At 35.8% G+C, this 15,334-nt stretch overlaps 1 protein-coding gene across 3 annotated transcripts in view; it reads right to left on the bottom strand.

The window, feature by feature from the left end:
* The window catches only part of LOC308638702 (vascular endothelial growth factor receptor kdr-like), a 317,685-nt gene that overhangs the window by 208,781 nt on the left and 93,570 nt on the right, over nucleotides 1–15,334 (bottom strand). For all 3 annotated transcript variants that reach the window (XM_081276379.1, XM_081276380.1, XM_081276381.1), the window contains 2 exons: nucleotides 15,096–15,213; nucleotides 12,363–12,535 (listed from right to left, as the gene is read on the bottom strand). In XM_081276379.1, coding sequence (XP_081132505.1) covers nucleotides 12,363–12,535; nucleotides 15,096–15,213 — 291 coding nt within the window. The remainder of the gene's footprint in view (nucleotides 1–12,362; nucleotides 12,536–15,095; nucleotides 15,214–15,334) is intronic.

Below are 15,334 nucleotides of genomic sequence, written 5' to 3'. Positions count from 1 at the left end.
AAGTCCATTTGATTTCTAATTTTTTCAGATCCAAAAAGTCTTTACCCAGTTTACATCTGGATGATCTATCTAATGGTGAGAAAGGCATGTTGAAATTACTCAGTATTATTACTGGGTTCTATCTGAGGCTTTAAGTACTATATCTTTTAAGTAATTAGTTACACCTACATTTGGGACATAAATATTTAGTATTGTTTATTGTTGTTGGGTTGTTCCCTTTACCAGTAGGGGAAGTGACATTCTTTGTCTCTTATGATTTATTTTGGTTTGAAGTCTGCTTTGCCAGATATGAGAGTAGGTACTCCTGCTTGCTTTGTGGCTCCAATCACATTGTAAATCTATTCCCATTCTTTAACTTTCAGCCTGGCTATCTTTGCCTGAAAGATACATCTATTGCAAACAACACAAAGCCAATTTGTGTTTTTCAATACATTCTGCCACTCAATGTCATTTAATTGGAGAAGTGAGATTAATTACATTTAATGTTATTACAAAGAGATGTTTAGTAATTCCTGCACTTTTGACTTGTTTATAATGTTTAATTTGGCCCTGTTTCTAATTTGCCTAGCTACTTTTCAAGTGAGATTTGTACATCTGGGAGCTCTGGGGTTTGTTTATGATTTCTTCTTTGTAGGTTATTTCCTTAAGTTCTGCAGTACCAAGTTAGTAGCCATGAATTATTTTAGTTTCTGCTTATCTTAGAAGGTTTTTCTTTTTTCTTTTTTTTAAGGATAGCTGTGTTGGATAGTAGTCTTGGTTGTCAGTTATTTTATTTCAGGACTTGAAAGACATCATTCTAAGCCCTTCTGTCTTTTAGAATTTGGCTCAGAAATCACAAGACATTCTGATTGGCTTTCTTCTAAAGGTCACCTGGCATTTTTCATTGAGGCTTTTAAAATTCTCTCCTTGTTCTATATGTTATTCATGTTAAGTATAATGTGTCATGGAGAGGTTCTATATAATAATATAATGTGTCATTGAGAGGATCTTGTCTATTTGGGTTTCTGAATGCAACCTATAATATGGAAGTTCACCTCATTCTCAAGGTTTGGAAATTTTTTGTTATTATTTTCCTGAAGAGATTATGAATTCCCTTAGCCTGTATTTCACAACACTCCTCAATTCCAGTGATTCTTAATTTTGGTCTCAAAATTTATCCCAGAGTTCTTATATATTCTGACCATGGTGACATTTTTTTCTTTAATACTGTCTGAATGTTCAAAGCTAGCCACTCTGCTTTCTAGCTCTGATATTCTGCCTTCAGCATTGTTTACAGTATTAGGGAGACTTTCAACTGAACATTTTGATTTATTGTGTCTTTCATTTCCAAGATTGCTGTTTGGTCTTTGTGTTAATTCTCTTTTTGATGTAGCAATGGGTGTCTGTTGGTTGGGCCTGGAGGCCAACCCCTGTTTCTACTTGTGGCCTGGTTGTTGGTTTGGGTTTTATCTCTTCAATCCTTTGTACCAAAGTATAGCTCAAGATCAGATGTTATTAATTTATGTGTTGAGCAAGGTGCAATGTTTGGGTTGAGTTTTTTCTAACAGTTGAGTTTTTACCTATGAACTTGTATTGTCCCTGTAGGCTCCAAGAACCTCACAGAATAGGACAAAACAAACAATAACAATAAAACCAAAGCAAACAATATATAGCATTAAAATAAATACTCAATTCCTTCCATGACACATGCAATATTACTTACCACAAGAAATAGGAATGGTAGGGTCAACAATTGTGAATAGTAAAAACAATATCCGTGGACTATATCCAGCTTAGAAGAAAACATCAGTAATCAGCTATATCAACCATAGCAGGGGGCCAGAGTTATATAAACCAATTTCTATTAAAATATGGTAAAAATACAGTTATTAAGAGAAAAGAAAATGTGACAAGAAGATAGAAAATTATTTATGATTTTAAAAAGGGAACAGAAAATTCATAGGAAATGTAGCAAGTGATGTTTATAAGGAAGGAGGAAAAAAGTAACAGAGGGAGGAAAAGGAATAAATAGAATTTAGCTTTTCGCAGGAGAAGAAAAGACCGAAGATAAACAAAAGGAACACACAAATGAAAATAATGCAAAACAAAACCAAAATATAAAACCCCCCAAAAACTCTAAATCTCTAAAGACAAGGAAAGGAAAAATAACTACATTAAAATACTAAAAATGAGAAGAAACAGGTATGTATATGTATATATTTCCCAGAACCAATCAGCACAGCAAGAACTCTCAAACATACACACACACACACACACACACACACACACACAAACACACACATACACACACACGAGAGAGAGAGAGAGAGAGAGAGAGAGAGAGAGAGAGAATTAGTTCAAAATGATTCTTAATGAAACATGACAATTCTATCTCCAATGAAGTTCAAAACAGTCAACAATAATGGATAGTCATTGCCTATGCCCAGCATTTTTTTCTTTCTATTTTTTCCTTGAGGTATGTACTGAGAGAGAGAGCACAAACGCTCAGGAGTTATTAACGCCTTCCTCTTTTTGTGTTACTCTCTGAGCTGCCAGCTGGAGTGGCCTGAGACTGAAACTATTTGAAATAAGTCTCAAGCCTTCCATCTCACCAATTATGAGATAGGATAAAATGGTAAGTACTGTTCAGTTCAGTTAGAGTTTTATCTACACAGATCAGGTATGTGCACTTCCAAGGTGGAGCTGCTGCAGAGTTTTATGAGTGGAGTTCCAGCAAGTTTGGCTTCAGAGGGTTTGTTCTGTGGCATCTGCTATCGAGGTTAGATCAGCACACTTCTGGGGTCTGGCAGTTACTGATCTCTGCAGCAGTGTGGATCTCAGGAGCTTCCCAAGAATTCTACTTTTTGGGGTAGAGTAGCCAATTCTCCACACACACTGTTGTCCACAAATACTGCCTTCACAGTCTTAATTCTTGAGTGTATTCACACCCACCTCTTCATATTACTGACTTGCTTTACCTGGTTACATAAGCTGCCAAATTCAAATGAGAAGTTGTGCTCCTCTTTGCTTTTCTGATGTGAATTCTCCTGGTAGAATATTTCTGTACCCTTTTCACTCACCCTGTGCTAGGTACACCCTAGACCACATAGTAGGCAGTGGCTGGAACAGTGTGGCGGTGCTCAATTATCTCCCAGCTCCAGAAATAACAGCTGCAGCATGGCTGCTTCAAGATGGCTTCCACCTCAGCTCTCAACAATAGTTAAAAAGACAGAGAGCACTTTTCATCATATGTGTACAGCACAGCCTCTGGATCAGCTACCTTCAAGCTTCTTTTCTGATCTTCAGGGTTTTTTGTACCAAATCTGTGTTTTTCTGTATGTTCTTTCTCCTCTTTGTTGAACCACCACCCATACTGTGGATGGTGCACCTATAACTAGCTTGACTTCAATGTATTCTTTCTTCTTTAATATACCTAATTTTCAAGTCTCTAAGACACTATGACTATCCAATATTGAATTTTAGTTAAGTCCCTCTTTCAGCCACCTCACTTAGGTTACAGTTCTCCCAATGCTTGAATTCTGAGCCACACAAAGCAACTAGGAATGCAGCCTTTCTCTACTTCATCTTCTTTAATCTCTCAAGGAGATTATTTTCTTGAATTCTTTTTTGTCTAGCTCTATTTTAGTGTAGAGAAACACTATTGACTTTTGTAAGTTCATTTTGTATCCTTCAACTTCCCAAATTGGTCTATTAGTTCTTAAGGACTTCCAAATATATGATCATGTCATCAGAAAACAGTGTCAATTTCATTATTTCCTTTCCTATTTGGATACTTTTTTTTTTCTTGACCAATTCCCCTGGAAGGGACTCCCAGTGATATGCTAAGTTAAACTGAGTAGCTCACACATCTTTTTTTCTTGTTCTGACCTTAGAGGAAAAACTTTCTAATTTATCACTAAGTATAATGTTAACTGTGGACTTCTCCTTATATGGCCTTTATTTTGTTGAAGAACTATTCTTTCAGTGCTGAATTTCTTGAGATTTCTTTCTTTTTTAATTATCACATAATCATTGTATTTATGGGTACAGCATGATATTCCCATTCATGTATGCAATGTATAATGATAATGTATAACCATCATATCAGAGATTTATCACTTCTTTATGTTGAGAATATTCAAAGTCCTCTCTTCTACCTATTTTGAAATATTTATTACCTGTTGTCAAGCACAATTAACCCACTGTGGTTGGAAGCATGAGAAGTTATTCCTCCTGTTCAGTTACATACCCGTACCCATTAAACACACTCTCTCCATCTCTCCCACACTTCCCAAATTCCGATAATCACTATTTAGTCTCTATTACTAGGGAATTAATTTTTTAGTGTCTACAGACAAGTAAAAACACGCAATATTTGTCTTTATGTTCCTAACTTATTTCACTTAACCTAATGTCCACCAGTTCCATTTCTGTTGCTACAAATGACAGGATTCCATCCTTTTTGCTGGACTAATTGTGTATATTTACCACATTTTCATTACATATTCATTCTTGAATACACATCTTGTTTTTGTCCATATCTTGGCTATCTATAGCCATAATCAAAAATCAACACAATTGTTCAAAATAAAATAAAATATGGCCAATAAGAATACAAAACTCATGCTTCACATAACCAGTCATCAGGGAAATGTAATTTTAACCACAACAAGATGTCATCTCACCCCAGTTACAATGACCATAATCAAAAACACAAAAATTAACAAATTTTGGCAGGAGTGCAGAAAAGGGGGAATTCTTATAAAATTTTGATGGTGCTGTAAATTAATACAACCATTATGAAAAACAATACAGAGGTTTCTCATTAAAAAATTAATAGAAGTATTATACAGCACAGCAAACCTACTAATAGGTATTTATCCAAAGGAAATTAAATCAGTATGTCAAATAGAATTTTTATCATGAAAGGATGCTGAATTTTGTCAAATGTTTTTCTGCACCTGATTCAGATTATATTTTTAATTTCTGTTAATGTGATTGGTCCCATTCATGCATTTTCAGATGTGGAATCAACTTTGCATTTCTGGAATAAATCCCACTCCATCATGGTGAAGGATTCTTTTAATGTGCTGTTAAATTCAGTTTCTTAGCAATATTTTTGAGATTTCTGCATTTATATTTATCAGGGATACTGGCCTGTAATTTTCTTTTCTTGTAACGTCCTAATCTGGTTTTAATACTTGGTTCATGCTGGAATCATAAGGGCATTGGTGGTATTTCCTCCTTAAAAACTTTTTTTTCTGGAAGCGTTTGAGAAGGAATGGCAACAGTTATTTTTTACTATTTTGTAGAATTCCTCTGTGTAGCCACTAGGTTCTGCAATTTCCTTTCATAGGAGACTTTTTATTATAAACTCTTTACTAGTTATTGGTATGCTGAGATTTTTCTATTTCTTCATGACCTATTCTTAGTAGTTGCTATGGTTTGAATATGTGACCCCAAATTCCCCCAAGTTCCTGTGCTAAATGCTGTTTTACAGACTATGGTTCTATAGGGAGGTGGAGTGACCTACTGGGAAGAATGTTGATCGCTAGGGATGTGCCACTGAATGGGATATTGGAACACTGGTACCTTCCTGCTTCACTCTTTGCTTCCTGGCTTCCAGGCAGTTTCCTTCAATACATACTCACACCATGGTATAATGCCTCACCATAGGCCCAAAAGCAATACACAACTGACCATGGATTGAAATCTCTGAAACAATGATCCAAAATAAATATTTCCTGATTATAAGTTGTTTATCTTAGGTATATGTTATAGTAATTGAAATCTAACACAGTATGTTACATATCAATTTATCCATTTTTTAAGGTCCAATTTGTTGTTGTACAAGTGTCCATAGTAATCTCTATTTTCCTTGTATTTCTCTGGTATCAGTTGCAATCTCTTCTTTCATTTCTGACTTTATTTGAGTCTTCTCTCATTTTTCCTTATTATACCCCCCAAAGTGTTGACTTTATCTTTACAAGCTAACAACTTTTATTTTTGTTGATTTTTCCCCTGTTTCATTTATTTCTGCTTGGCTATTGCTTATTTCCTTTCTTTGGTTAACTTTGAAATTTGTTCTTGTCTAGAAAGTTCCTTGAGTTTCTATGTTTGCTAGTTCATTTAAGATCTATCTTTTTCTTAGTGTAGGTATTTGTTGTTATAATTTTTTCTCTTAGATCTGTTTTTGCTGTGTCCTACAAGTTTGGGGTATATTGTGTTTGCACTTCCTTTTGTTTCTATACATTTTGATATCTCTTTTGAATTCCTATTTTAAGCATTGCTTGTTCTGGATCATATGGTATTTAATTCCTATATATTTATGAATTTCCCAAGATTTCTCCTGTTATTGATTTCTACTTTTATACCATTGTGATCATAAAATAAATTATATTATTTCAATCTTCTTACATTTGTTCAGACTTGATTTCTAGTCAAATATATGATGTATTTTGGAGAATATTCTGTATGTACTTAAGAGGAATGTGTATTCTGTTGCTGTTAGATGGAATGTTCTATATATGTATTGGGTTCAATTGTTGCTAAAGTGTAGTTCAAATCCAAATTTTTCTTATTGGCTTGTTATATGGATAATCTGTCTATCCATTGGTGAACATGGGAAATTTAAGTCCCCTGTTATTATTGTTTTATAATCTATTCATTTTTGTTTTACATATTTGGGTACCTTTTAAATTTTAACTAGGTATGTGTGTGTATAATTATATTTTCTTTATGAATTGCCACTTTTATCATTATATAAGGTCCTTCATTAAAACTAGAGATAAAATTTTAATTCAAGCCTATTTTGTCTGATATAAACATAGTTCCCCATCTGTCTTCTGGTTTCCATTTATGTGAAATATTTTTCTATCTCTCCATTTTCAGTCTATATGTGTCCTTAAAATTGAGTTGATACTTTTATATGCAGCATATAATTTTTAATCCACTCAGTCACTTTGTCTTGATTGGAAAGTTTAATCCATTTACATTCAAGGTCACTATTGGTATATAATGATTTACCACTGCCATTTTGCTAATAGTTTTGTAGATCTTTGTTCCTTTCTCCCTCATGATGGTCCTCTGTAATTCCTATAAGAATTTTTTATTCTTTTATTATTCTTTTGCTCTTATTATTCAGTCATATTAAATGTTCTGTCTTTGGAGTTAACTGAGTACTTTTCCTGTTTTTCTATTGATTTTTTTAATATCAGCAATTTATTTCTCCCATTTTTTTAATGAAACTTCTCATTTTGGTTGTGTATTGCTTTCTGATGTTCATTCAATTTTTATCTTTGGGTCCTTATAATTCTTTGAACTTCTTTAAGAAGTCTTTTCTGAATTCTTAGCCATCTGATTTACCTCCATTTCTTTAGGATTCATTGTTAGAGTGATATTAGTTTCTTTTGGAGGATTTATGATTTCCTGAATCTTGGTAACCACTGTGTCATTACATTGGTGTCTGTACATTCCAGGAGAGAGTCACCTCTTTCAGCATTGTGGGTGTTCTTTGGCAAAGGTGTACCTTCATTACTCAGTATAGCCTATGAATCTGGATGGATCAGATGGTAATGACACTGGTCAGGCAAAGTTTTCTATTGGGTTCACTAGTTGGCTGGGCCACTGACATTTCTGTTAGATTCTGTTGTTTCTAGCTGGGATTCACTGCCCAGTAAGTCCACTTGCTCAGTAGCATCATCAGGTGAAACTGTTGGGCACTGTCATCACCTTTGATTGGTACAAGTTATGGGGTATATTCCTTGGCCATAGATACCACTATTTGAGTTCTGTAACTGGATAAATCTACAGGCTAGGACCCATGGTAGGCAGTCACTTCTCATGAAACAGAAACAGAGGTTGTACATATTTCAAAAGTATATTTGAGGCTTGCTTCCTTTCTTGGTCAGAATCTTGTCATTGTGTCTATGACTGAACAAAAGTGCTATTTATTCACCCATTTGGGGGCAGGTTTAGTTCCTTTGTTCTGCAGAAATGCTCTGTAGCATCCTTCTGCCTACATAGGGATTTGCTGAGCTTTGAGACTGACCATAGCTAATGTTTGAACTCCTGAATCAGGCAGAACTAGTTCCTGTGCTTTGGCAAAATGTGCTGTACCAGGTACTTCCCTGCCTGGATGGGGTTATACAGTGGGCTTTGAGTCTCTATGCTGAACCACTATTTAGACTCCTGACTTGGTCAGTCTTGTCCCTATGCTCTTCATTAATACACTGTGGTGGATATCTGTCTGCCTCAGTGGGACCTGGTGACAAACTTTGAGGATAAATCAAGTAAAGATTAGACAATTAAGTACCTTTTTCATGGAAAGTAGACCCAAGCAGCTATTAAAGTCAGTATTAAAGAAGATACAACCATCCACTTCCAATATAATATCTATATCTACGGGTGCTTTTAAAGAATGAGGTTAAAACTCGCATTTCATTGTAGACATGAATATAAATGAAACCATATACACCAAAATGCTTTACATATTGATCTGGGAAAGATACTTTCCCTTGTCTAATGAAGAAACACACTGTTCTTTCATATTCACGAAAGAACCTCCATCCTCTTCCAACTGGTCTCAGTCTTTTCTGACTACCCATTTCCATAAAGAACTGAACTCCCTCTAAAATATCTACAGATATCTACAAAGTATTTCATCCAAAGATTCATAGGACAATAAAGCATAGAAATTGACACCCCTATCACTCTCTTGCCCAATCGTCTTGCTTTTCATGTATTCATAGCATTTATAAGTGCTATTAACTGATATTTTGAACATTTATTTATTTTGTTTTTTATTTACACCCTTCTAAAATGTATGTTTCCTATCACATTTTGTCTATTTTATTTCCTGCAATAATCTCAGTGCCTATAATAGTGCCTGGAATCCAGCAGGTGGCTCAAGAAACATTTGATCCATTGACATTTTCGAGTGAGAGAAAAAGAGATCATGCTGCTGTCTCTCCCTCTCTGAAGTCATGGGGGGGGGGAGAGAGAGAGAGAGAGAGAGAGAGAGAGAGAGAGAGAGAGAGAGAATGAATTTCAAAAATTGTCAATAAACATAGTTAGAATTTTTGGCAGAAGACCTAAACTTTTAGTCCTCCAGCCCATTATCTTGTTTGTTTCTTTCCAACAAAATAGAAAGAGCCTCTATGAATTTTCAACATTTAATGTTCCTGAAAGTGTCATAGGTACAAATACACATGGATTCTGTGTAATATTAAAAGAGAGAATAGTGGACCACTTACTTAAAGTAAGCCCCTTGGCCCAGACCCCTCTACAGTGTTCCTCTTAACATTATCCAGGGCTGGGGTTGTGGTTCAGTGGTGGAACGCTCACCTCACACGTGCAAAACCCTGGGTTCGATCCTCAGCACCACATAAAAATAAATAAGTGAAATAAAGGTATTGTGTCCAACTACAATTAAAAAAATAAATATTAAAAAAAAACATTATCCATTTGCCAGGTTGACCCCTTTGGCTCCATTTTAACTCCAAAGTAGTCGTCCCACCAGGGTCTGCATGACTTCTACCTGCCTCCCACTAACTTAAAAAGTGCACTGAAAGGAAGAGGAACTACCTTAAAAATATAAGCTGATAATTCAGAGGTCTTGCTGACCCCTCACTTCTCCAGCACTAACTAGGTACAGGGGGCAGAGATTTGAGAATAAATAATAACCAGTGGAGCTGCTGGCTAGCCTGGCCTCATCTTGCTATACTGATTTCTCTTGAATAACTCATGATGGGATGGAGGGAGAAAAGAACCTGTTGATGGATTTTATTTAGTTTGTATTTGTTTGTTTGTTTCTCTAGTCACTTTCTCATGGGGAAATCTGGCAAAGGAAATGAAAAACAATGTAGTGTTTTGGTCTGAATTTTGGCTAAGGAGGCATTTCCATAAGAAACGAAAGTAAGGTTTATTTTTCCTTTATCTTCTGATCCATACTAGAAATGGTTTCACTTCTCACTCTGAATATTAGATAAAGAAATAGGTAAGTCCTTATAGAGGGGTAGCACTCAGTCTCCTTTATGAACCCTCCATTTTTCTCTCTGCCAAAGACCAGGCCACAGCTATTTGTAATATGATCCTTAAACAGACACTTATCATTCAGTTCTAGATTCAACACTGAATGCACCTAGGCAATGAATCTATTATTATAATAAGCTGTGTTAAAATAGAATCTCAAGATTACCAGGGCTTTAAAGGCAATTGACTACCAAAATACTTCCTATGCCCTCCTTACCTAGTAATTGTTCTACCTCTATAGACAGGATGATCATTATCTCACAAGACATGTTCCATTGTTCAACAATTTTACTGTTTAAAAGGAAAAAGAAATTCTTCCTTCTGTTCAGCCAGAATGACTCCCTTTCATATTTACATTTTACCTTATAGTGCCACATAAGATAAGTGTAGTTTTACTTTTTCAGGATAGAAACATACTAGAGAGAAAAGTGTCCAAAGTTATGTTCTATCATGATCATCATAATACCCATTCCACAGATATGGAAATTGGGAATGAAAGTGGTTCATTGGAACACACTAACTTGGAAGTAAGGCCAATATATTTCTGGGGATGCAGCTACTCGTCTTGTAACATTCCAAACAGTCCCACCAGCATATTCTGTAGGGATATGGGAAAAGAGATCACAGCTAATGATTAAACCCTTGGTCTCTTAACTGCCTTCAAAAGGGACTATTTTGGTTCAGAAAAGCTCTGAATTGACTTTATCTAATAAAGTTATATGTCTAATGCATTGGTTGATTGTCAGTGTAATGAAAAAAGAAAGAAAAGGAAAAAAGCAGGCAACATGATCTTGAGAAAATAAAACCCATGGTTTTTGAGCAGATACTCTAGGAAGCATAAGTGTTACCAGGTTTTTGTTTTCCTCATTACTTACTCTTCACATATCCATTTGATTAAATCCTGAGAGTGGGTTTAACACACAAGATCATACAGGAAATAAAAGTAATGTGTGTAATTGGTAACTTTATTCCTTGGTCTGACTTTGGCCTTCATTTTCTGGTTTGGAATAGCCCTCAGTCTGTTTCTAGTTACCTCACTTTACATTGAAAATAGGGTGTCTTGGAAATGATGGTGCCCAAAATATGTTGCCAAAGTAGTAATGATTAACAATTTTAGCAGACATCTGAGATGAAAGAGAAGGAAAAAAGATGAAACATCTCTTCACTGCATGTCATTATTATGATAGCCCTGTGAAGAAAGTACCGTGGTATTCTTTTTAATGATTATAAAATTGATGATCATAAGGGAAAAGTGATTTGCCTAAGGTCACTTAGCCAGTGGGGACTGAAGACAGAGTAGGTATAAAAATAGGTTCTAAGCCTATCATTGCCACCTGATTGCTAGAGTGTTAAGTGATAAACCTTAATTGAGGTGCTTACCTCAATATCCAGATTGGAAACACTTAACTATGACAATTATGTTGGTAATGGGAATAGTGGTAGTTAGTGATTTTAAATTTTTCAAATTTATATATTCTTTTGATATTGGAAATCCAGTTTTATAGGAAACATTCATAGGTAAGAAAGGATAGACAAATGACAAAGATGGTCTATGATCAATACAAAAGAAATAAATGCTATACTAGTTTTGGGGAAGCATTCCTCCTTCCCTCCCCCAATCCAAACCCTTTGCAAATCAATGGTATTGATAAAGGAGGGATGAAGAGGCATAATCATAGAGACAAATGAAGATCCAGAAAACTTCTCCTCTTATTTTGGTCTCTAGTGAAGCAAGAATTTTAAAAAATGAGGGAAAGGACAGTCCTATCCAAGAATGGCTCTTATTCCTCATGGACCCCACCATTTGCTCCCCCATAATCAGAAGTTCATAGGTGAAATATAAGATAGGCTAAATATAAGCTAGGCTAAAACACTGACTTGCCACTCTGGTAAGCTAAAACCATTGGTTTTCAAGTCAGATAGCAAGAGCTATGACAATAATCTACTGATATTATTTTGTCATACTTTTGAAGGAAACTATCAGAGGTGGCTCTTAGATGGGCCATGGGAAACAACATGTTACTCTTCTTTAAGACACTTTTAATGTAGAAAACCAGGCAGTTGATTTTTGGTTCTCTGCACCTCAAATAATATTTTCTTAATAAGAAGATGCCAATTTTGAGGATCTCTGATAACAAAAAATGACAGATAATTAATTAACCTGAGCACTAAAATTGTTATCACCATTAAGTGCCAAGCAAAAACTCTAGGTAACAAATAGGCATTTCCAAAACCTCTGTCTCTGCATAGCTATGGTAGTTACTATCTGACTCTTGCATTAAATATCTTTTCTAATAGCACCAAGAAAGGAACCTAGAGCTGTTGCATAGATCCAAATCCCCAAAACTCACCATTGACAATCAGTTGTACAGTGATGTTTTTGTAGAGGCCATGCTTGGTATTGCTCAGGGCAAAAGTGTAGTTTCCAGCATACTTTACATTAACTTCCAGGATTTTGAGTCTGTAGTTTAGAGGGTCCAGCTGGAAGGTATGGTTTACTGGGAGTGGTTTTCCATCTTTGAACCTATAACGCATGAGAAAGGAATGATAAATACAGTGTTGGCCTCTAGGACATACAACCCTCTCCCCATAGGCTTATGCTTCATCATGATCAACAAAGAGAATCAGAGCAATGGAACCCATTTCATCAAATTTCCTGGCTGTTGCTGGGCATGGTGACACATGCCTATAATTCCAGTGGCTTGGGAAGCTGAGCAGGAAGATTGTGAGTTCAAAGCCAGCCTCGGAAACTCAGAAAGGCCCTAAGCAAATTAGTGAGATCCTGCATAAAAACAAACAAACAAAGAACAACAACAACAACAAAATATATGTGTGTGTGTGTGTGTGTATACATGGCTGAGGATGGCTGAGGATGTAGCTCAGTTGTTAATCACCCCTTATTTCAATTGGCTGTACCAAAAAAGTAAAAAAATTCTGGCTGTAGCATCTTAGTACAGTCACACTGGAAGTAAAAGATTAAAACTATCTATTTCCTTTCTCCTAATGGTTAAATCTTTGGAAAGTATTCCCACACATGCATCCTATATTTCCATTTCCTCACTTCTCATCAATTCCTTTATGTTGTAAAATCAAATTTTCCTCCACATCATCATTTTGAAGTCATCTTTTCCAAGATTCCCATCAATGCCCTAAATATCAAAGCAAGTGGCCATTTTGCATTAATGACCTTTAGATTTCCTGGGATATCTGACCTCAGGGACCATGTTTTTCTCTCTTAGCCTATTTTTTTTTTCTTTTTCTTTTTTTTTAATGGAATGCTTCATGAATTTGCATGTCATCCCTGTGCAGGGGCCATGCTAATATCTGTATCATTCCAGTTTTAGTATATATGCTACTGAAGTGAGAACTCTCTTAGCCTCTTGAAACTGTTCTAATCATTATTTCTCTCTTCTTCACTGACTTGTCTTTTGTTTACTTTCCCTTTTAATATATGTGTTTCCTGTAAACACTTAAAATACTTAAGCAAACAGATGAGAGAGAGAGAGAGAGAGAGAGAGAGAGAGAGAGAGAGAGAGAGAGCTGAGATATTTAGATCAGAACCTACAGGTTCTGCTAATAATCTGGATTTAAGGTGCTGTGAAAATATTTTTCAGTAATTAATAGTAGGAGCATAATAAATGCTTATAATTGCCCTTAAGTATATATGTGTTTATGTATGGATAGATACATAGATAAAGAATACTCTGGGGGCTGGGGATGTGGCTCAAGCAGTAGCGCGCTTGCCTGGCATGCGTGCGGCCCGGGGTTCGATCCTCAGCACCACATACCAACAAAGATGTTGTGTCCGCCGAGAACTAAAAAATAAATATTAAAAATTCTCTCTCTCTCTCTCTCTCTCTCTCTCTCTCTCTCTCTCTCTCTCCCCCTCACTCTCTCTTTAAAAAAAAAAGAATACTCTGTATTGTGTCTTGGGCTCTTATCTCTGGGTATTCTGCCTACATGTATTCATTTAACACCTGCTGATGACTCTCAGTTTACCTCTCTAGAACCTAGCTCTAGACCCATATTTCAAAATGTTCCTGGAGGAAATTCTCTAAATGAATTTATCATGGTGTTCCTCTCCTACACTCTCACACTAGCTTTTCATCCAAATGAAGCACAGGTTGTTAATAATACAACCACTCTTACATTTAACCAAATGTGAAACCTATGAATTACCTCAGATCCCTGGGCTTAGCTTCACATATCTAACTGGATAATAAACCCTAAGTATTCTGTCTCTTCAATTTTCCCCAATTTCATTCATTCTTATATTCCTATTTCCTCCTGCTTATTCATGTCCGCAGCATGTCTCACATTACTCTTGTCATAAGCCCCTATAGCAGTAGCTATTTCTCTTAGCCTTTCTCCATTACCATTGTAAATTCATAAAGCCATATTAATCTTTCTAATGCTTAGTTTCAAATCTATCCCTCCTTACTTCATAACTTTGATGGTTCTCCACTGCCTTCTAAAGTAAGCAATAAAAAAGTACAATATTTATTTTTCTTGTTAAATGTCAGAACTGTTGTGTAATATAAGTATAATCACTCAGATTTTATATATGAAGAAACTGAAGCTTGGAGAGTTTATGTAATATGCCTGGTAGCTTGAAAAAGAATTAATTACATGTCTGCCTCATGGAAATTCCCATATTGTTTCCACCTCACCATTTCTTACCCTGATGTTCAAGGACCTGTACTAGGCTGTGTAAGACCATCTTTAAAAGTCCTTCAAAACCTTAAGATTCTGTAATCCCATAATGACCTTGGCAATTTTTCCAGACTTGTTCCCTCCTTTACTTTCAAAGAGCAAAACTCATTTTCCCAAACATAGGGGATATAAAGAGTAGGAGAAGAAAATAATCAAAGAAACCCACTTCTTCTTGGGAACAAGGAGATAAGCCCCAGTTTCTGAAATTGGGAGTGCCCCAAAGGGTAGGGTTAGGATTAATTTATTTTCCAGATTTAATGTATTCCTGAGTTCCCAATGCCAAATTAAGGGTCTGGTGGAAGGAGTGATTGTTAAGGGTGAGGTTTAGCAGACACAGGAATGGAGAACCTTAGAAAAGAAGGCCCACTTACCAGGTCACATTGGGGCGAGGGAAAGCATCCACTCTTACTCCTATTTTGAGCATCCTTTGCCCAGCTGTCACCTCATAAATGCACCTTCTTTTGCATCTCACATTGAGGAATGATTTTTCTGGAATCAGAAGAGGTATGGTATCAGAGGGATAAAGTAAAACTAAATCTTAACTTTGTTTACTCTTCCTATGAGCAGCCATATTTTTCCAAACCTCAGGGAATAAAATTTGAACTGACAA

Source organism: Spermophilus citellus (assembly GCF_964194105.1).
Source record: "Spermophilus citellus genome assembly, chromosome: X".
NCBI lineage: Eukaryota > Metazoa > Chordata > Mammalia > Rodentia > Sciuridae > Spermophilus > Spermophilus citellus.
This window is presented reverse-complemented; position numbering and strand designations above follow the sequence as displayed.